General features: G+C 43.1%; 1 protein-coding gene across 6 annotated transcripts in view; it reads right to left on the reverse strand.

Moving 5' to 3' along the window:
• LOC126183466 (serine/threonine-protein kinase NIM1) overlaps nt 1–24,295 on the reverse strand; it is a 486,904-nt gene that overhangs the window by 17,348 nt on the left and 445,261 nt on the right. For all 6 annotated transcript variants that reach the window (XM_049925470.1, XM_049925475.1, XM_049925474.1 and 3 more), the window contains 2 exons: nt 17,006–17,162; nt 1,890–1,998 (listed from right to left, as the gene is read on the reverse strand). In XM_049925470.1, the coding sequence (XP_049781427.1) occupies nt 1,890–1,998; nt 17,006–17,162 (266 nt within the window). The remainder of the gene's footprint in view (nt 1–1,889; nt 1,999–17,005; nt 17,163–24,295) is intronic.

Here is a 24,295-nt window from a genome sequence, read left to right on the forward strand (position 1 = left end):
GATATATAATTAGTAACTCTTAGTTACGATCTGAAATAATTACGGAAGTTTTTGCGTGTTCCTACACGATTCAAAAAGAATGCGTCTTTACATCAGGAATTTACATTAACAAATGTAAGAAAGTAAAATAGCTTATCGTGCAAATGACTTTATACAATAACACACAAAATATTTAATAAAACTCAAAAGAAGTGGACATTACAAAAATCTAAATAAGAAGAATATTGGAATAATATCTACCGCTTCTGCTGTGCCGTTAGTGACGATTTTTTTCCCTGCTCGTGTCAGAATATGAATTTCTTACGTGTTGCTGCACGTACCGGTAGGCGTAAGCAACACATGTAGTATATAAGCTACCGCTTTCCCCTTTAGTTCCACAGTTTGTATATTTGCTAGATATTGTTTAGAAAGTAATCACTTACGAACAGACTTTTATTCTCGTTTGTTAATAGGCTTTCAGTGTCTAGTCACTTACATACACAAATATTAAGGATCAGAAAAAATTGTCTATCATGAAACTGCTGTCAATGGAACGTTACGTTCCGTCGCAGGTTTGTCACGATTCCATATCGACGTCTAGAATGTTATACCTATCAGAGTGGGTCAAACAAAAATGAGTGTGACTAACTAAAATATCTAGAGTTCTTTTACTATTTTATTAGAGCCACGTCTTTCAAAGCGATAGTGAATGGCCAAAATTTAATATATCTTTGTTTCTGTTTCGGTTTTGTTTCCGGTGGAGAAGAGTTCGTTCTTCCGTGTGACTATGGAAATAGTGGCCGCCATTCCTGAGACTTCTCCCAGTAACATCCACACTGGACAGTCTTCAGTTGTTACATACTTCAATAAATGCTCACAGTCTTATAGAAAATACCTCAACACGTTCATGAAACGCTCGTAGTGGCAGATTAGAGATATCGTGATTAACAAAGCAGAGAAGGAGCGTTGGCCAGGTTTGAATCAGTTCCCAAACTTTGAATTGTTGCAAGAGTAGTTCCAAATCATGAACAGAATTGTACTGTATTACGCGGTGGAAAAATCCTAAAGCGTTACGATGAAAATAATAAATGACAGTATCTCATAACTTCAAATAACGATACACAGCCTCAAACATATCAATTTCATTGCACGTCCACGGAATACTGTTTCCAGTAAAATATTTCTTACTTTATTCGCTTTTTATTACATCCTAAATTATTAAGTTTCCTTCTTATTTTTGAATTAGTCGGTTTAATAAAAGTCATGAGGGATATTACCCTAGTATTACTGTAATTACTGGTATAGACTTTACCTTGTATCTACTCCCAAAATCTGAAAAAGAAAGATTTCCATGTCAGCGAAATAGCAGCTTCAATAACGAGGATTAATAACGTTAAAGAGAGTCACACATAAGCTCCTTCAGAAATTTTCTGTAATTATTCATGAAAAAATTTTAATCTGGTCAAACCCCGTTGATTTCTACAAAAGAATTTGAAATGCAGGTCTCTCATTGGACCATTGTGGAGCTGTTTGTATGGACAATTGTGGCTTTCAAATGGTTCAAATGGCTCTGAGCACTTTGGGACTTAACATCTGTGGTCATTAGTCCCTAACTAACCTAAGGACATCACACACATCCATGCCCGAGGCAGGATTCGAACCTGCGACCGTAGCAGTCGCGCGGTTCCGGACTGAGCGCCTAGAACCACTAGACCACCGCGGCCGGCAATTGTGGCTTTCGCTAAGACACACGGGCTTTATATCTTTGTCATTATAAAGTATCTATAGAATTAATTCTAGAAATGTGTAATTAGTACTGTAGTGTTTTGAAGTGAAACATGAAACTACTTATTAAATGTGCGTGGAATAGTGAAGTATATGTAAGAAAGTGAAACATGTTTTTTACTTGCCTGCAGTAAGCTGCGTGCTGAAGCCGAAATCCCCCAATTTTACAACTCCTGGTGATGAGAAGAACACGTTTTCCGCTTTGATATCTCGGTGAATAAAGTTGTTATCATGCTGAAATGAAACACACAGCGCATTATTTTTCCTAGAAGGACTTCAGTACCATCATGATATTCAGACTTTCAGAGCAAGTAGTGAAAAGACTGAAGACATATAGAGATGGCTGATGCAGACTCTTCGTTGCGTTTTCTGTGACTCACAATATTTGACATACAGCTGGTAACTTTACACTGGAGAACTTGCAAGTTACAGAAAGAAAGAAATGATTTCGGAAACACCTACTCCATTTACTGCTGGAAAATGAAGTGATTTTTATTTTGTAGTAGAATTAGCAGTTAATTTGAAGTAAACTGTGACAACATTAAAATAATTTTGGGTAGAAAATTAAAGGATTTTATTGAAAATTAGTGATTTACAGTGATCAGCTGGAACATTATGACCACCTACCTACTGGCCGGTATGTTCATACACTCCTGGAAATGGAAAAAAGAACACATTGACACCGGTGTGTCAGACCCACCATACTTGCTCCGGACACTGCGAGAGGGCTGTACAAGCAATGATCACACGCACGGCACAGCGGACACACCAGGAACCGTGGTGTTGACCGTCGAATGGCGCTAGCTGCGCAGCATTTGTGCACCGCCGCCGTCAGTGTCAGCCAGTTTGCCGTGGCATACGGAGCTCCATCGCAGTCTTTAACACTGGTAGCATGCCGCGACAGCGTGGACGTGAACCGTATGTGCAGTTGACGGACTTTGAGCGAGGGCGTATAGTGGGCATGCGGGAGGCCAGGTGGACGTACCGCCGAATTGCTCAACACGTGGGGCGTGAGGTCTCCACAGTACATCGATGTTGTCGCCAGTGGTCGGCGGAAGGTGCACGTGCCCGTCGACCTGGGACCGGACCGCAGCGACGCACGGATGCACGCCAAGACCGTAGGATCCTACGCAGTGCCGTAGGGGACCGCACCGCCACTTCCCAGCAAATTAGGGACACTGTTGCTCCTGGGGTATCGGCGAGGACCATTCGCAACCGTCTCCATGAAGCTGGGCTACGGTCCCGCACACCGTTAGGCCGTCTTCCGCTCACGCCCCAACATCGTGCAGCCCGCCTCCAGTGGTGTAGCGACAGGCGTGAATGGAGGGACGAATGGAGACGTGTCGTCTTCAGCGATGAGAGTCGCTTCTGCCTTGGTGCCAATGATGGTCGTATGCGTGTTTGGCGCCGTGCAGGTGAGCGCCACAATCAGGACTGCATACGACCGAGGCACACAGGGCCAACACCCGGCATCATGGTGTGGGGAGCGATCTCCTACACTGGCCGTACACCACTGGTGATCGTCGAGGGGACACTGAATAGTGCACGGTACATCCAAACCGTCATCGAACCCATCGTTCTACCATTCCTAGACCGGCAAGGGAACTTGCTGTTCCAACAGGACAATGCACGTCCGCATGTATCCCGTGCCACCCAACGTGCTCTAGAAGGTGTAAGTCAACTACCCTGGCCAGCAAGATCTCCGGATCTGTCCCCCATTGAGCATGTTTGGGACTGGATGAAGCGTCGTCTCACGCGGTCTGCACGTCCAGCACGAACGCTGGTCCAACTGAGGCGCCAGGTGGAAATGGCATGGCAAGCCGTTCCACAGGACTACATCCAGCATCTCTACGATCGTCTCCATGGGAGAATAGCAGCCTGCATTGCTGCGAAAGGTGGATATACACTGTACTAGTGCCGAAATTGTGCATGCTCTGTTGCCTGTGTCTATGTGCCTGTGGTTCTGTCAGTGTGATCATGTGATGTATCTGACCCCAGGAATGTGTCAATAAAGTTTCCCCTTCCTGGGACAATGAATTCACGGTGTTCTTATTTCAATTTCCAGGAGTGTATTTCGCACAGGTAACAACGGCGACGAGTCGTGGCATGGAAGTAATGAGGCCTTGGTAGGTCGCTGGAGGGAGTTTACAACACATCTGCATACACAAGTCACCTAATTCCCATAGATTCCGGTGAGGGTCGAATATCTCTGACGACACATTGAATTACATCCCGGATGTGTTCGATTGGGTTCAGATCTGGCGAGTTGGGGGACCAGCACTTCAACTGGACCTCGACACTATGTTCCTTGAACCACTCCATTACACTCCTGACATGATCCTCATGAAGGGGTGTACGTAGTCTACAGCCAGTGTACGATATTCTTTCGCCGTCGTGGTGCCTTGCACGAGCTCCCCTGAACCCAAGGATGCCCACGTGAATGTTCCCCAGAGCACAATGGATGCGCCGCCATCTTGTCTCCGCCGCGCAGTACAAGTGTCAAAGAGCTGTTCCCCTGGAAGACGACGATTCGCGCCCACCCATAGGCATGATGAAGAAGGTATCGGGATTCATCAGACCATACAACGCTCTGTCACTGCTCCAACGTCCAGTGCCAATGGTCACCCGCCCATTTCAGTCGTAGGTGCCGATTTCGTGGTGTTAACGTAGGCACATTGATGGGTCGTCTGCTGAGTAGGCCCATTTTTAGGAGTGTTCGGTGCACTGTGTGTTCAGGCACACTTGTGCTCTGTCAAGCATTATAGTCTGGCGTTAGGTCTGTCACAGTTCGCCGCATGTCTTGTTTTACCAGTCCGCCCAACCTACGACGTCCAACATCTGTAATGAGGGATGACCGTCCAACCCCGCGGCATTTGGACGTCGTTTCACCTTGGTTTCGCCTCGTTTCGCAACAGCATTCCATTCCTGTAACACCCAACAAGTCGTGCAGTTTCCGATTGCTCATGCCGAGCCCCCGGACCATCGCAATCTGCCATCGGTCAAATACAGATAGATCGCTCGCTCTCCTCATTCCACACACGGAGAGCACGCTCACTGATACTGAATGCACGGTGCGTGTATCTGACTAGCAGTCATTCCTCAGCAGGTGACGCTGCTATAGCCTGAACGGGTTTATATCGATAGGAGGTTTGTGCTCATAATGTTCCGGCTTATCTGTGCATATATATAAACTGTAATAGTTCACAGACTTATGGAGAAGTGAATTTTATTTATTTTCTGAAAAGGTTGTTATGGAACGTAAAAAATAACTTATGAGCAAATGAATGACACAGCAAAGCGACTTACAATCTTTAGCGAAACATTTTACCTGTGAATTTGTAAGCGAAGACGAAGCATGTTATGTTTGGCGGAAGGTACGTAGTGTTTACATCAAGATTTGAGCCCTTACTACGTGTACATCCATACTCCGCAGTCAGCTTCTGACACCAATATGTTTTCCCAAGTTGCATTACCGAATAGCAAGTGGGAAGGATGATAATCAGTAAAGCTCCATTTGAATTGTAATCTCTCGGATTTTCACGTCTTGGTCATTTTGCGAGACGTATGTGGGAGGAAGTAATATATTGCCCAACACTTCTTGGCACGTAGTCTCGAAATTTGAGCTGTAAATCTTTGTATGACGCACAACGCTTCCCTTGTAGCGCCTTTCTCTACAGTTTGTTGGGCATCAACGTAACGCTCTTGTGCTTACTAAACGATTCCGCGAGGAAACGCGCCGCTCTTCGTTGTATCTTCTCTCTCTTTTCCATTAATTATAATGGCCCCAAACTGATAAACAGTACTCAGAAATCAGTTGAATATCTAATCGACTCCTTTAATGGATGAATTATGTTTCTTAAATTGACTCGTCCTGGCATGTGCTTTTCGTACAAATTGTTTTATGTGGTCTTTCTACTTTTGGTCGTTCCCAATGGTTACTCGTAGGTATTTTACGGTGGTTACTATTTACGGTGATATGTCATCAATAATTTAATCGAACAGCAGTGGACCTCTTTACCCATTTTTGCTGCAATAGGTTAAATTTATTTATGTTCAGGGACAGCTACCAGTTCCTGCACTAATCGTTCTGCATTTCCATTGATCTGGTGTTGCAACCTTCCTATAGACAACAGCATCATCCGTCATTACCCTCACGGAATCTCCAAGTTTATTCACTAATTAATTAATATAAACTACAAACGGGATCGGCCCTGTGACACTCCTTTGGGATACTCTCGAAGTTTCCTTTACATCTGTCGATTTCGCTGTTTAAAGAAATGCGTATTGACTTCTATCTGCAAGAGATCCAAGATCTAGTCGGAAACCTGATCAGATATTCAATATGTTTGAATTTTTTTCACTAAATGTCAGTATGGAAATGTATTGAATGTCTTTTGGAAATCAAGGAGCAATGCATTAATCTTGGCACCTTTGTTTACGACACTCTGTATCTCATTCACGTACAAAGTGAGCTGAGTTTCGCAAAATCTCTGTGTTGAAATCCAGTTTGATTTTTATAATGGTAACTTTCTTTCTTCGAAAACGCTATAATGCGTGAACGAAATAAAACATTCCCACCATTCCACAACAGATTCAAGTCAGCGAGGAAGACCTATAATAATACGCAAGTGTTCGACGACCCTTCTTGAAAACAGAAATGATCTGCGCATGTTCTCAAATGGCGCAAATGGATCTAAGCACTATGGAAATTAACATCTGATGTCATAAGTCTCCTAGACTTTGAACTAAGTAAACCTAACTAACCTAAGGACATCACACACATCCATGCCCGAGGCAGGATTCGAACCTGCGACCGTAGCAGCTGCCTGGTTCCGGACTGAAGCGCCTAGAACGGCCACAGCGGCTGGCTGCATGTTTTCAGTCGGCCTTTCCACTGTAGAGTATTTTCAGTTGATTTTCTATTATGCGATCGTTTACCTACAAATTTGTAATTTCCACGTTCGGCGATGAGTGAAGGGAGGCACCTTATTACAAACTTTTCCCATAAAAGATCTTCAGAAGACCAAATTCAGTATTATCTTTCTGTCGCTAAATGACTGACTAGAGATATCTATTTGCTTACCGACAGTATGTGAAACCGGTACGTTTTAGGACTTTTAATGAGATAGTTTGGCAAAATTCGATATATTCAGTGCGTGTGTTATTCCGAATTACGATGTAAAGTTTCTTCCGACATGCACTGCCACGATTACAGCCGTCGTGAAATAAATGAAACATATTCGCAGTTGCGAATGTGGACCGCATCACATGTATTAATGGAACGACGACAGAGAAAATTTGTACCCGAGCGGGACTCGAACCCGGATTTCCCGCTTATCGGGGGCGGTCGCCTTGCCATTTGGTTATGCGAGCGCCACCCACGGCTAAACCCAAAGTTCCATGTCGTCAATCACAGCAAATGGAAGTCTGTGTGTTCTGTATGTCGTGGTTGACGATATATGGAAGTTTGGGCCTGGTCGTGAGTCGTGCTCGTTTAACCAAATAGTAAGACGACCGCTCGCCTTACCATGTCTATAGGGAAGTTGCCACACCAGATCAACCCCTCGAGTCCCGATCCGGCACAAATTTTCATTGTCTATGTCCAATTATACAGTTGATGGTAGTTCATATTTGCAACTACATTTAATGTATTTGGCAAAATTTTCCTTTGAAATTGGTCCGATACTTCTGGAATTGCTCTCCTTACGCTCATTTTGGCTTCATTCGGCTTTTTTTTTTGCGTACTAGGATTGCTGTGTTGTCCGAACAAGACAGCCAGGGAAAAAGCACCACGGGCGCAAAGATGAGAGCTGGTGCGAGTTCCACTAGCTTCACGGGCGGCGCTGAGGATGAAGATACCGATTTGGCCTCGGCTGATTGCCGGCCGAGTACAATCCGCCAATGACCGGACGACAACGGATAGAAGCCTACTCGGAAGATAGAAGAGCAGCTCTCACCCACTTGGTTATAGATCATCGTCCAGGGCTGACTTAGACAATGAACGTCGTTTAGTGAACTCTAAGAAGAGAACAGACAGTTATTGTAAATTGCATTTGCTATGCACTGCGAAGTTTGCCTACTATTATTTGCAATTAGCCATTGAGGGCCTCTTTTGTGTTATATTGTATGCAGTGTTGCAGTCTTCATTATTCAACAAGTCACAAAGATAAATAAACCTTTTTAACTAATGTGTGTGACTTTGTTACTTATTTGTTGGAGTGTTGTAGAACCTTCTCTCCCCTGTCCTGTTACCTGATCCTGGGGCATAGCTGTGTAATAGTGGCAGTGTCTTAGCGGTGTAATGCACCAAAAGCCGTTTCAGGAACTCAAAAAACTCGGCCTACCGCAGCAACAACAGTGGCAATTCGACATCCTCAAAACTGGCGACGAGGGTTTATGGAAAGGATTTTACTTGCTTAAATCTAAGATGAAGTTCTCTCTGCTTTTGTAGCAACTTTGTAGCACGATGGGTCTCTTCCATGCTTCACTTTTCATCCTCAGTACTGAATATCTAATGTTAACTACTTAGATACTCTGCACTTTTATCCTGTCACTCTTGCTAACCAGAAATATATTTTTTGTTTTGTTTTTTCCAACATTCCTTGTGACAATGCACAATTATAGTTGCTGTCTCAGGCTTATGTTCACTGTTTGCCTTCTAGACATTAACTGATTTAAGAAGTTCGATGCTACTGCAACATAAGATGACATAGGGGAATAACGACAGCCACTTCTACTCCATGCAAGCCCGAAATTGAAACTTCCTGGCAGATTAAAACTGTGTGCCGGACCGAGACTCGAACTCGGGACCTTTGCCTTTCGCGAGCAATCTCATTCAAGCCCGAAATTCTCTTACTTTACCGTCAGCATCAATGTCAGAGAGGGGTGCTGACGAAACTGATGCTCTGGGGCGGAACGAGGAAAGTGGTGGGGCGTGAGGGGCGTTGTTGTTGAGTCGTACTTGTATATGTCAATCGGTTTCGAACTCTGGTCCGTAAAATACAAAAAGATTTCATTACATGGAACTCCTGCCGGAGAAAACAGAAGAGGAAAGTCAACAGGATGGGGGCGTAGCATTTATTCCGTTCTGTGGCGCTTTGTCGGGAAGATAGGTCGAACTCTTCAAAAACATCAAGTGAAGACTGTCTTCCACCCACCAATTAAGACACAAGCACTGCTTGGTAATGTCAAGGACGATCTATGGCTACGGAAATCGGGAGTCTACCAGATACCCTGCGGCTGTGGCTTGACTTACATAGGTCAAACGGTGCGTACAATCGAAAATCGTTGCCAAGATCAACGGCACACCATACTACAGCAGCCCAACAAGTCGGCGGTCGCTGAACATTGTCTCTCGGAATTGCGTAGAATGAATTACGACCAGACGAATGTTCTGACACAGTCGTCCAAATACTGAGACTGTGTCACTAAAGAATGTATCGAAATTCGAGTACTGGAACAGCTGATCAATCGAGATAGCGGTTACGTCCTTAGTAAGGCCTGGGAACCCTCTTTGAATCTTATTAAAAGGAGAAAGAGACATCTCGCCACGAACTGACTTCGAGAACAGGCAGAGATACTAAGAAGATGCAGCCGGCACGCGCCCCTGGGCGCGGACCGCGAACGGAACGGATACTGGACGCTTCGTGTCTGGGCGCGGACCGCGTTGGGAACACCTGCAGGGAGGAAGGAGATATAAGCCCGGCGCCGGAGCTTCGGCGGTCAGTTCGTTAGTTTGCCTGTGGTGGCAGCGTGATGGCTTACCGAAATATTGTGCCGTTTGGACACTAACACCCGGCTGTTCTCCCGTGAACGCTTTCGTCATGAAGAATAAGTCTTTACGTGATGTCCCACGCCTTTGCTATAGAGTCTCCGACTGGAGATTGCTGGAAATTTCTGTGACGCTTGCAAGGTTACTTAACAACTACCGACTAATGATATGGCCGTTGTTTCAGTCAGACATGTTTTACATTAGTTAAACTTGGTGAGGACCACAAACTAAGGAAGCATTCTCAAGAATCGGTCGGACAGAAATATTTAAACGACCTGCTCTTCGGATGAATAAAAGCTATTTAATTTTGTTTCCTCCAACTGAGAATATGAGGTATTGTATCTAAATACTATGTAGAGAATATAGGTTTGCTTGTGTGGCCTATCATGCAGCAGGTTGAAGGGGAAGTTGCTGTTTCTGTTTGGAAAAGACGACAAAAACGCTTCGGAGCCAAGTCTCTTGAGCAGTCTGATATCCGTGATGATTTAGGAAGAGGATGACCATATCTACTGGTATGCACTGCATGGATCCCTCGGTATAGACGTGGAATAAGCTTTCAATGAATGTTAAGCTCGCATTTTTCTTCCCCACGACTAAATTTAGGTGGTAATTCTACTTCAAATTGCTCTGGATGAATACTCCTCGGTATTTGGCAACTACTCCTTATTCCAATGAGTACTAGGCGATTACGTAATAAAATAATATTGGATATTTTCGCCTTAGTTCATTCTATATGTTTCTGTTGAGTGACAACTGCCAGCTTTGACCATGTGCTTGTTTTCTTTCACTTCGCCAGAATTTTCTAATACTGTAGCCCCCATGTGTTGACCGCGAACATCTAGCCGGTCATTTGTATGAATCCTACATAGATAAGGTGCTATCAATCTGCCTTTCAGTACACCGTACGCTGATTTCGCTCCTGGCGAATTTTTCTATTCAACACTACTTATTGAGTAATATTTGCTGTAAAGTACAAAAGGAACTCAAAAACAGGTGTAAAAATAATGAAAACAACTTGAAAATATATAATTAACTAATTGTCTAAATAAACTCGCTTAGAAACTAAAATGGAGCGCTGTTGGAAGGATCGGAAAGAACATCCAGCCAAAACTGTCATTACAAGCCAAAGAAGGATGCAGCGTAGTGCGGCCATAGAAAAGGAATACAATGTATAAACTGGTACACATAACAGAAATGGTCTAATATGTGAAAGCTACTTATAATAGCGTTAAAGACAAGCTGTACAAACCAACTCTGTAACTAATATGATGAAGTAGTTTACTTTCATTGTTATTGAAGAAATCATATTTTGCTGTTCAATCCTACAAAAATCTTGAGACATAATCTAAAGTTGCGTTTTACTTATATACTAGAAATCACATCTACGAGAAATATGACTATACCACATTGTTTTTGTTACCGATTCTCACTTAGTTACAAATTTAAAGGGAAGAATACTGCGTGTCAATTCAGTCATCTGTGCCCTTGGAAATTATCGGATCATGGTTTCAGACAAAAGGCGAACTAGAGAAAACATTTCGACCGGAGACTGTGAGACACGTAGACTGACGATGTGGGATTACTTAATGGACATAAAGATTCGTAGTAATACAATTTAGAGGAATGGACAACCAATTCCTGTCCGAGAATTCAGATTAAGTATTTCTGATGTTACTCTAAACAGATTAGGATGAATACCGGAATGAATCCTTCGAAACGGCTATAGCTGACTATCTTCCTAATGCTTGTTACATTCCGAGCCTGTGCTCCGTCTCTACTGAAAGCATCGCCGACGCGGCGTGAAACCTCAGTCATCCCTCCTTCCTTCTTTAAGGACGGATCAAAAGTTATCAGTTTTTTAGGTGTGTGGTATGGTTTTACACCGACTGATTTTTCCTCAGTCATTGTATGTTACTGTGGCTGCCACGCGGTTTTCCCCTTTTGTTATGTTTAATAGTGTCGAGTCTCAAGGATGAGAGTGGTGTGAGAAGAATATAAGATTCTAATCCCCCATTCTCTACGAGAGCAGAAAAAAGAACGTGGATACACTTTTAATTGTGTAGACGTAAAAGATAGTAAAAAAAAACTTTCTCCGAGTTAAGGACAGCGAAATAGAAGCTTGAAATGGGACGGTGAAGATTTGTAGAAGTAGTAAACGGTAGGACAAGGGAGTTAGGGTTCTTGATGAAATACAGGGAAGAGTTCCCGAAGCTGGATCATTGCGTAAGCGGGACCACCCTCGTATTTCGCGGTGTATTGGTAACTTAAATCTTCAAGTTGGCTCTACGTGCTAGAAATGTTGTCGAGTTCGCGTGGCCCAGCGGTTAGTCGACTATAGGCACTGAAGCAAGAATAACTGTCACTGCTGTATTCTCTTCGTTATTGTTATAGCCATTGTGGTACAAATCTTAGCTTCTGTATAATGTACGAGTAAGTAAATGAAATATTGGACAAATAGTTCGTAACTGCATTTCCTCAGTTGATGACTAGACATCTTAAAACTAGAGTTTAATTTTGGATGTTATTGTAGTGTAGTCATTTCTTATGTGGCGTCCAATTGTCGAAGTCAGACCATTGCTAGTTTCCTAATCTGGATCAAGTCCTTTTAGGAGACGCTCATAAAAATTGCAGTTAGTAATATAGAGTAAGCAATAACAGGGATAATGGTTTTAGGATTTCAAGATGGCAAAAATGAGAATGCACAGGAGATGGACAGAAGACGAGCTGAAAGTCTCTGTGACATCATACGGTAATTGTGACAATGAACTTAACGAGTGTACTCATGTATGTGGTGTACCCAAAGCTACAGCTAACATATACGATGACAATAAAACACGCACACAGATGAAGTTAAGACATTCGAAAGAAAATCAACTTTTACGTCTGAGACGGAAAAAGTTCTCACAAACCACTTCCTCTTATTTGAATAACAGGTTTTTTGGGTTTACTATGAACGATGTTCGTAATCTTGCATTCGACGTAGCAGATCAATGAGAGTTACCTCATTTTTTCAACAGAGATAAGAAAATGGTGGGGGAAAAGTGTTTTTACTCATGCGTGAGACGAAATCCACAGCGAAAGAAGGAAAGCACCGAGTGGGAACCAGCACAAGCGTCGAGGGAGGGTTTAACACCACAGTTGTTTGTGCTGTCAATGCAGCTGGATACATTATCCCACCTGTGGTTATATTCAAGTGTAAGAAGATGCAGTAAGAACTTAAATTTAAGTGCATTTGACATCTGAGACACTGGCTACACGATTTCCGAGTTGCTTGTGTCGTGGCTCAAACACTTGAGAAAAAATCATGTTAACTGTGGAAAGGACTCACCTGTGCTCCTGCTTCCTGATTATCACAAAACACACAGTAGAAGTCTAGAGGCTGCTGAGTACGCTCGTGATAATGGTATTATCATGTTGCAGTTACCTGGGCGCAATACTTACTGACTGCAGCCACTTGATGTTTCATTTTTTGCATTTTTTTCAGATCTGTCTCAGTCAGAATCAGGACAAATGGTTGCGTGAAAACGTAGGTAAAACTCTAACGCAGTTTCAGATGTCTGGATTACTGAATGAAGTCAATGGCCGACCAGCAGCAGTTGGGACAGCTACCAGGCGACTGCCCGCCCAACACATACATTGCGAAATGCATTGACACCTTTGGTAGCTTTCGGCTTCAGACATTTTCCAGCGTGACAAATTGTGACAGATTGTGTCATACTGGAGAATTTGTTTCTCCCTGCATCCTGCTCGGAGTATTATGTGTACTCTTCGGGCTACCACACTGCTAATAATACGTCGAGGGAATATTGTAAGACAGGATCGCACCAACAGTATCCAGTACCATAGGTTTTAAAAGTTGTTTTTGTTGTTGATATCGATGTCATTTACATAAACTGTAATGTTAAGGGAAGATATAAACTCCTAAAAACCCCTTAAGCCTGAGTGATTGCATAATAGTGGCACATATAAGGGCAACACAGTGTTGGGGCAGGGCCAGTCGTCAGTTGTCGCTTGCGAGAGAAAATTAATTATTGTCTACTTTAGGCGCTTGAGTGTTAATAGACTTCACGAGTTCATTGCCGATTATTGTTGGTCAAGTGTGCAGCATAGGTCATCCTGGACATTTTTATGAATCATCAGTCATTTCTAGAACCTTTCCGTTCTACCTAACTGAATGCCAGAGCGAGACTCTAGATGTCGTAACTGTCACTCTCGTCTAGTCTCTTTCGCAATTCTACCAACCCCTCCCCTCTCCCCTTGCTTTCCCCACTATCATCATCATCATCATCATCATCATTTAAGACTGATTATGCCTTTCAGCGTTCAGTCTGGAGCATAGCCCCCCTTATACAGTTCCTTCATGATCCCCTATTCAGTGCTAACATTGGTGCCTCTTCTGATGCTAAACCTATTACTTCAAAATCATTCTTAATCGAATCCAGGTACCTTCTCCTCGGTCTGCCCCGACTCCTCCTACCCTCTACTGCTGAATCCATGAGTCTCTTGGGTAACCTTGCTTCTCCCATGCGTGTAACATGACCCCACCATCTAAGCCTGTTCGCCCTGACTACTACATCTATAGAGTTCATTCCCAGTTTTTCTTTGATTTCCTCATTGTGGACACCCTCCTGCCATTGTTACCATCTACTAGTACCTGCAATCATCCTAGCTACTTTCATATCCGTAACCTCAACCTTGTTGATAAGGTAACCTGAGTCCACCCAGCTTTCGCTCCCATACAACAAAGTTGGTCGAAAGATTGAACGGTGCACAGATAACTTAGTCTTGGTACTGACTCCCTTCTTGCAGAAGAGAGTAGATTGTAGCTGAGCGCTCACTGCATTAGCTTTGCTACACCTCGCTTCCAGTTCTTTCACTATGTTGCCATCCTGTGAGAATATGCATCCTAAGTACTTGAAACCGTCCACCTGTTCTAACTTTGTTCCTCCTATTTGGCACTCAATCCGTTTATATTTCTTTCCCACTGACATTACTTTCGTTTTGGAGATGCTAATCTTCATACCATAGTCCTTACATTTCTGATCTAGCTCTGAAATATTACTCTGCAAACTTTCAATCGAATCTGCCATCACAACTAAGTCATCCGCATACGCAAGACTGCTTATTTTGTGTTCACATATCTTAATCTCACCCAGCCAGTCTATTGTTTGCAACATATGATCCATAAATAATATGAACAACAGTGGAGACAGGTTGCAGCCTTGTCTTACCCCTGAAACTACTCTGAACCATGAACTCAATTTACCGTCAACTCTAACTGCTGCCTGACTATCCATGTAAAGACCTTTAATTGCTTGCAAAAGTTTGCCTCCTATTCCATAATCTTGTAGAACCGACAATAACTTCCTCCTAGGAACCCGATCATATGCCTTTTCTAGATCTATAAAGCATAGATACAATTCCCTGTTCCACTCATAACACTTCTCCATTATTTGCCGTAAGCTAAAGATCTGGTCCTGACAACCTCTAATAGGCCTAAACCCACACTGATTTTCATCCAATTGGTCCTCAACTAATACTCGCACTTTCCTTTCAACAATACCTGAGAAGATTTTACCCACAACGCTGATTAAAGAGATAACTCTGTAGTTGTTACAATCTTTACTGTTTCCATGTTTAAAGATTGGTGTGATTACTGCTTTTGTCCAGTCTGATGGAACCTGTCCCGACTCCCAGGTCATTTCAATTATCCTGTGTAGCCATTTAAGACCTGACATTCCACTGTATTTGATGAGTTTTCCCCACTCTACATCTACAAAAATTGCTTGCGAATTCAGGTAACACCTGAAGAAAGATGCATATATCTGGCAGAATACCCGACACCTCAAGATGTCAAAAGATCTCCGGGAAAGTCTGACGAATTATTAGAAGTTCTACCTTTATTCCGGATTCTGTCGTGTCTCGCTTGTTATGCCACTATTTTGGAGCCTTACAATAGGCCAGTTTACGCTTTAGCTGCTAACTGGTGTCTCTTGTATCGGTACATGTGCTACGGATTGTTTTCACCTGGAACGTTCCTACAACAGATTTGCTTTATTTTATGGAACACGAACTGCTGTATGCTTGTATTTGCAAGTGTTTGTATCATTTCCTCCGGGGATTTAACATACTTGTGTTGTCATAATTTAAAAGACACCAACAAAATCACTAGCATAGGAAAGGTGCCTATTGCGACTGTGTGGTGAATGACCTAGGTCAAAGATTGTTCACGTCAAGCGTGTGTTCTTAATTAAAAACTTAATGAAGTATCGATAGACAGAGCCTGAATTATGGCAATGACTAAGCCTGATTACGAAATAAACTACACAGATTGTCCATGTCACAAGACCATAATATTTATAACAGTCCTAGCAGCATGACGATCAATTCGAGACATCTCATGGTTCCCAAAATGCACAGATATCGCAGCTGTCGAAAGATTCACTGAATCTGATGGCATCCAAGGCTGCCAATTCACTACGTGTACCGCGCAAAGCACTGTTCTATCTGGTTACAGAATATACGAATCATCATGGAAGAGCAGTACTAGGGGACAGATAGCTATCGCCAGTGATCAAGATCTTGGAGCTTCGAAGGAGACTGAAGGAAAAAGCTGCCAAAAAATGTTGTATCTCACTAAGTAATTCTAAGGTCTTGTCGGTGCAGTCACATTTCGACGAGGGCTACTCTAACCGACAGTATTTAAACATGTGATCATCACCAATACGATATCACGATGCATATGGTGACGAAGACCCTGCAGTATGCAGTGACTAGGACTGGAAGAGCATACCGTTGTCTGATGAGTCATCTTCATTATATTTGCAATAGCAACTTGCAACCATATATGGTGGAGCCACAGAGAAGCTTATCCATGGGGCTGCGTGCTTCGTATAGTGAAACAGAGTTAACCTTGTAAGTGTTTGTGTCACAGACTGCGGGTATTCCATATATCCTACTTTTATTCTCTAAAGATTGCTCACAACCAGAATTTAAGTGAGATGTTGAAGGATCGAGTGCATCCTGTGGTACAGACGTTGATTTCTCACAAACCTTCAGTATGACACACTCCCTCTTTCGCTCTGGTGGTGGTGTTCAGGCTAGCTAGACGAAAACGCAGATTGCACGTGGACACTACTCCTTGACCAAGAACTTGAACTGAACATTGACGGGGTTTTGTAGTCAGCACAGACGGCAGCGTAGATTGGTTGTCACATCGTTACCTACCGAACTAACGCCTGAACTGAATACGAGTTGGTGCAAAATCTCTCTAGGAGCAAGTCAGGTGTTGCATGCATTCATTTAGGCAGATGTACGATACGATAAAGGTAATACAACGCCGTATTAATCATGTTCGTTCAAGTGTTCACATCATCATATATAAATGTAAACTGCTTTTGGAAATGATAAGCAACATGAGAATTACTTCGTGAAAGTCACAGCGAAGCGGAGACTGAAGCTTGTACTGACCATAAAGGCGACTGCTGCGACGATCTGGGCGTATAGTGGACTGGCCTCCTCTTCCGGGATGCGGCCTGCACTGGTGATTTTGTTGAAGAGTTCACCTCCACCGGCGTACTCCATCACCAGGTGCAGCCGGCTGTACGTCTCCACAACCTCGTACAGCCTGTGCACACCACACGCAGTCACATTCTGTCTTCAACACCAATCCTCCACTCTTCCGCTCACATATGTTCAGCAGTGACTTTTGGGAGCAGAATAATATTCAATGGCCGTAAGCTGCGGTATGTCGAAGTGCAAGTACACGAAGCTCTCTATTTAAATTTTGAGGACCGTAAAATGTACTCAGTTGTAACAAGCGTTCTAGAAGAAAATTTGTCAGGTGAAGTGATTGGGACAGTTGATGAGTTACGACGTTTGGAACTTCAAAAGTGGCAACAATACCGCAGAGACGTAACGTAACGGGTTCAAATAATGTCGCTTGTGCTACACATTACTTACATATACTGAGGTGACAAAAGTCATGGTATAGGGAAGTGCACCCATACAGATGGCGGCAGTATCGCGTACGCAAGTTATAAAAAGGCAATGCATTGGCCGAACTGTCATTTGCACTGAGGTGATTCGTGTGAAAACGTTTCCGACGTGATTATAGCCGTACGATGGCAACTTTGAACGTGGAAAGGTAGTTGGAATTAGACGCTTGCAACATTCCATTATGGAAATCTTTAGGGAACTCAATAGTCCGAGACCCACAGTGTCAGGAATGTGCCAAAAATACCAAATTTCACCCATTACCTCTCACCACGGACAATGCGGTGGCTGACTGCCTTCATTTAACGACCGAGAGCAGCGGCATTTCTGTAGAGTTGTCAGTGCTAACAGACAAGCACCACTGCTTCAAATAACCGCAGAATAAATGTGGGACGTACGAAGAAAGTATCCGTTACGACCAGTGCGGCGAAATTTTGTGTTAATGGACTATGACAGCAGACGACCGACGTGAGTGCTCTTCTAACGACACGACATCGCCTGCAGCGCCTCTCCTGGGCTCGTGAGGACATCAGTTGAACCTTGTTGTTGTTGTTGTTGTTGTTGTTGTGGTCTTCAGTCCTGAGACTGGTTTGATGCAGCTCTCCATGCTACTCTATCCCACTCTATCCTGTGCAAGCTTCTTCATCTCCCAGTACTTACTGCAATCTACATCCTTCTGAATCTGCTTAGTGTATTCATCTCTTGGTCTCCCTCTACGATTTTTACCATCCACGCTGCCCTCCAATGCTAAATTTGTGATCCCTTGATGCCTCAGAACATGTCCTACCAACCGGTCCCTCCTAGTCAAGTTGTGCCACAAACTCCTCTTCTCCCCAATTCTATTCAACACCTCTTCATTAGTTATGTGATCTACCCATCTAATCTTCAGCATTAGACTACTGGAAAAACCAACGCCTGGTCAGATGAGTCTCGATTTTAGTTGGTAAGAGCTGATGGCACGGTTAGAGTGTGGCGAAGACACCACGAAGCCATGGACCCAAGTTGACAACAAGACACTGTGCAGGATGGTGGTGGCTCCATAATGGAGTGGGCTGTGTTTAGACGGAATGTACTCTATCCTCTGGTCTAACTGAACCCATCACTGGCTGGAAATGGTTATGTTAGGCTACTTGGAGACCATTTACAGACAATTTTTGTGGATGACAATGGGCCATTTCACCGGGCCACAATTGTTCGCAATTGGTATAAAGAACATTTTGGAAAGCTCGATCGAATGCTTTAGCTACCCAGGTCGCGTGACATGAATCCCATCGAACATTTATGGGACATATCAAGGGTTCAGTTAATGCACAACATCCTGCTCCTGTGACACCTTCGCAATTTTGGACCGCTATAGAGGCAGCATGGCTCAATATTTCTGCAGGGGGACTTCCAACGACTTGTTGAGTCCACGTTTCGTCGAGTTACTGTACTACGCTGGGTAAAAAAAGATCCGACATGATATTAGGCGGTATCCCATGACTTTTGTCACCTCTCTTTATATTGCCGAGATATTGGTGTAAGGTAGTGCTTCCGAATTTTTTATGTGAAAACTCTTAAACCCTTTGAATGAAAGAAAGCTTTATTAGCATTCTACCTCTCTATTATTCACGTCTACATATTTATTTCTCAGCATAATCACCCTGGCATCGAATACATCACCCAATTAGAGGATATTTTGTTGAAACCGTCACTGATGAGTGTTTGACTATGTTGACGGAGCCACAACCTCATCTCTGCTTGCACCGCATCATCACTGTCAAAGAGAAGTCCTGAAGGTGTTGTTTAAGTTTTGACAACAGATGAAAATTGGACAGGGCCATTTCGGGACTGTATGGAGGATGATCGATGACAGCGAACTCAAGGCGTCTGATTGTTGTAGATGTGGCAGCGTTCGTGTGTGATGTGGCATTTTCATGCCGAAGGAGAAGGAGCTCCATGTGTGAACGAACTCTATGAACTAGAAACTCGATTACAGCGTGGTATTTCTTAAGCACATACGTGGTTACGTTACACACCGCCGTGTTACGCGCTACAATTCGGAGCCGTTTAGCGGCAGAAGCTTGCAATTTGTGTCAGCGAAGTTGTAAAGTCGACTGAGTGATATGCATGACATGTAATGCCTCAACAGATATTGAGAACAGAATAAAAAATTAGGAGGTAGTACTTTTCAGATGTAGTCAGTTTTTTGTTGGATTTTACTGCGTTTTAGACTTCTCCTTTCTTCATTTTGCGGAGAGTGTTGTTAATTGTAATTTCATCTGTCCATTTGTAATTTCATCTGTACACTTAGCATTTACTTATACAACCACTTCTTAAATGCCTCAAGGCGTTTGCCCGTTGCCTCGATTAAAGATCAAAACGATGGGAAATTTGTACCAACATAAAAGTCTAGTAGTGGGTGGTCTAGTATAGTGCCGTCATGACGTTTTCGAAACAAGGACAATGGAGACGGATAAAAACTGAATGTGTTAGAGGACGTACATCACTACAGTGGCTATGTGGCTAAAAGCTTTGTACAAGGGGCGCCAAAATGTACCAGTCATTCATTAGGCAGGTGTCGGTTCAGACGTAGTGTGCGCTCCCACGGCGTTAATAAATAGTGATGGAAGCCAAACGATTCGTGAGCTGGCCCGAGAGACAGGATTAGAGCATACGACTATGCTTCATATTCTGAAGGAACCCCTGGCCATGAGAAAAACTACATCATTTTGAGTTTCGCATTATTTGTCGTAAATGCCAAAATGAGTACGACGTTGCTATACCACTTTGACCGCTATGAATGCGGACTAAAGGCTTTGTTATGAAGCATCATTACGCCAAATCACACGTGCCACACGTGAAATGCCAATCACTCAAATGGCTACATTACGGGTCACCACGACTACCGAAAGTGCAGCAACATGAAATTTATGGTGATTCTCGTGCACGACTGTGGTTGTATTATTCTAACGCGCACTGTTCCTCAACGGCATACTATCAGTAGGTTATATTACTGTTTATATTTGGAACACAGCCCGCAACCAGCTTTTAAAAATATGCGGTGACTCTTTCTGCAGACCAATCCATCATTTTATTGGCTAATATTCGGGCCCATACAACACAACTGATTTGTTCGATCGATACGAGTGGAAAGTGCTGTACCATCCATCATACTCTCCACATTTATGCCTTTGTGACTTCGACTTGGCCCCTAAAATAAAGGAAAAACTTCATTTCCCTCGCTTCAGAATTGTTACAGAGATCCGTCAGGTAATAGACCGCCTCATTTGTACTGTCAGAACAACTGGTTCTGTTGAAGGTATCCTACGACTTTGATATCCAAGGCAGAAAACTGTATACAGTGTTGGTGACAAAAGAAGGACAGTGAAACTTTGAAAATTGAGTCTTTTTTTATCAGTTATACATATACTATTGGCACTACTAATGTTTCAACTATCGTATTTATAGTTACGCCACTGGGAGAGTATCTCGTAAATTCTAATTTTCCACGATTTTATTTACTGAAATGAAATCTTATTTCGAGAAACGAAATAATCGTGGAGTTAAAATAAACTAAGTGGCCAAAGGTCACGGGAATGATTTTCCCATATTTAGATGTGTTGAGCGTGTCGTTCGAATACTGCGGCTAGATGCAGTGTATGACTTGAGCGCACACAAAATATTAGAGCAGTCTTTTACAGGCATGGCAGCACGTCGTGTGCTAACCAACTTTGAACGTGGGATGGTATTTGCTGCAAGACGGTTAGCTCATAGCGTATCCGAGGTCACACAAGAATTGGGATTTCCAAGGTCAACAGCGCCTAGAGTGGCTCTTCAATACCGCAGAGACGAAGTTTGCACACACGTAAACCAGGACGACCACAAGCGTTAGACTAACAGATATAATGGAGCCCCCTAAGAGCCATACAGGGAGGTTGACAGTCTTAGTATGAAGGTTTACCAGAAGATAGGTTGACAGTCTGTTTCAAGTCATGTCGCCGCCGTTCGTTTGTGAGGCGTGAGGACTCCATTTCTAGCTAGACTGTACAGAGACAAATTCATCACACTGGTTTCAGAAGCCGACGATCGCCCTACGACTTTTGGCCAGTCAATAAGTAGGCTGTTTTATAGTATTTGTTTCAATCGTCTAAGGGTGATTGATCACGTCTTGGGGAGCAACTGCAGTTAGAGACAAAGCGTTCTATGACGCTTCCCGCTAGGCATGCTTTTGTACTGGTTATGCCCCTGAGAGGCGGCAAGGCGTAAGCACTCTGCGTCGTGCCTATAATCCAGTCATCTGCTCCGGGTGGTAGCCCAAATTAAAGTTCTGATTCGCTTCTAAAATATCTTCCTACACTTACAAGGGGAAGTCCTGAGACACCTACCGGTTCGTCTTATATTTGGCAGATGGCTTGTGTACTACCTAAAATGAAAGACTAAGATATTTTAGCTTAACACCTCTCGTTTTTTAGAAAACCAACCACAAAGTTCATGACGCGCAGTGGACTCAAGATTGATGGAATCGACAGATAACTGAGCATTTTTCATCATATAAGGTGTTTTTTTAAGTAGAGACAACTAAATATCGCGAAAGCGACGCGTCGTACGAAAAAATGTTCTAGGTGAAAACCTGTTAATTAATAAAGGGAACGTCCGTCTGTGCTAGCACTGGCCACATTCTAACCAACCACCCTCCCCCTTTGTGGGTGGGGTCAACTTCGTATTTTAAATTGGAAGCCACCCACCACCATTTTATTGTATATTCGGATTCTACTCCTGGACTTGGGGGTCGTCTCAGGGATTTCGTGTATGGGGTTGCAATGGAGACTGTAGCACAACTGTAGCACCCAACTGAAAATAGCCCTTTAGTTGTGCAGAATGAGATGAACGGTGCCTGCAACATTGTATTAGAGGTAAGAAGTCTAGTACGTCACTGTCTTAGTGTACACGGAAATCATTTTGAACATGTCCTGGAGTAAACGTGCAGTATGTATTTGAGTTTAATTTCAGATCCATTCGTGTTGTTGCTTTCTGAGAAGAATTAATTTTGTGTTGTTTGTGTTGCACTTGTAATCCCTACTGTACTGCGTAACTATGAAATACAGAAATTTCAGACAAAACTTTATTTTACATTTTACTCTAACTTTGACACAAGTGTGTACAGTTACTTTTGAATCACTTGCATCGCAGTCAAAACCCAGAGACTCCACAATGTCCCATTTATAGTCTGAGCACCGACCACATCCAGTGCGGATTGTATTTAATTTGACCCATAGTTTCGCGTCAAGATCGACACACACAATACCACACTTATATTTCTTGAACCATTCCCGTTCTTGAAAATTTCCGATCTTTTGACGGATCTTGTCCCAGAAAACCCTTCCTTGTGTGTTGCTTGCAGCTACCTGCTCTGCGTTCAGTATTGCAGATGTCTCGAACGGAACCTATTTCTTCATAGGACAGGTAAGTCGGGATGAATGGGCAGTTCCTTATTCTCTTGAATATAACGGTAATCTCTAACCAAGGTTTGCGAATCTGTGGTGGGTAGATATTGCTTAGCAGGGGAAGCCAGTAGACAGGAGTTGGTCTGATAGTACGAGTAATCATGTGGATCGTGTTCTGAGCTACGCAATTATGAGGCTGATATGACAATTACTACACCACACTGAGGCACAATAATTCGCGACCGATAAAACCAGTGCAAGAGATGATGTACGAAAAGTCTCCATTGAGGTCCCCCGGGTATGCAACATAGCCTGAGTCTTTATCTGGCTGAGGCGTTCCAGATGTTTGTCTAAAATAGAGTGCTGTGGAATGTATGCCAAGATACTTAGGGGTACTTATTATGACGCAGAACATTGCCATCAAATTTCTCCTTGAGCTGAGTTTTAGCTTATTTGATCTTAAGTCGAAAGGTACAAACCTAGCTCTTACAGGTACTGTGCTTCAGTCTCCATTTTTTGAAATATGAATTAACGTCCCCTAAGTCTTCTCTTAGTGTTCCCTCTGACGAACCAAGTTCTATTGATTGAAAAGGTGGAGCAATATCGTCTGCATGGCAGAATTTTCCTGAAGATGTTTTTGGGAGGTCAGAAACAAAGGCCGAACAGGAAAGGTGCGAGAACTGAGCCCTGTGGAAGATCATTATTTGGTTTCCTTATTGAGCTATTTTCATCGAAGTAAACATGGAAGTATCGATTAGTTGTATGGTAATTAATCAGAGATACTGTTGTTCGACATTCAAATATTTTCAGTTATTTGTAAATCATCCCTTCCCTTCAGCGGGTGTCACACGCTGCCATAGGATCAATAATGGCCACAGATTTTTTAGTTTCCCTCGGAAACCGGCCTGTATAAAAGTTGTCGTAGCTAGTACCTGGTCGTTGCAGCTTCGATGAGGCCCATATCCACCTCGTTCTATTACAATATGTTCTGAAATACACCCATTCACTTTATTGTAAATGAGTCTCTCCAGGAGATTACACGTACAATTAAGCAGGAAAATTCGCTTTAAGTTCTCAAGAAGATCTAATGATTGGTAAGTTTCAAGACTGCCACAGCCTTTGTATTTTTCAGTTCCTCGGGAAGTATTCGTGCCTTCAAAATAGAGAAGAAGCGGGTCAGCCAGTGTCTGGAATTTTTCCCAAGATGGAATAGAAATTCTGGATGTGTATTATCACGCCCGGTGTCTTACTACTCTCAAACTCCGCTAAAGCTACCTCTATTTCATCTAGGGTGAACGGGAAAGTTGGTTCTGAAACGTTTGAAGACTGAAATTTTAGA

Source organism: Schistocerca cancellata, chromosome 4 (genome assembly GCF_023864275.1).
Source record: "Schistocerca cancellata isolate TAMUIC-IGC-003103 chromosome 4, iqSchCanc2.1, whole genome shotgun sequence".
Lineage (NCBI taxonomy): Eukaryota > Metazoa > Arthropoda > Insecta > Orthoptera > Acrididae > Schistocerca > Schistocerca cancellata.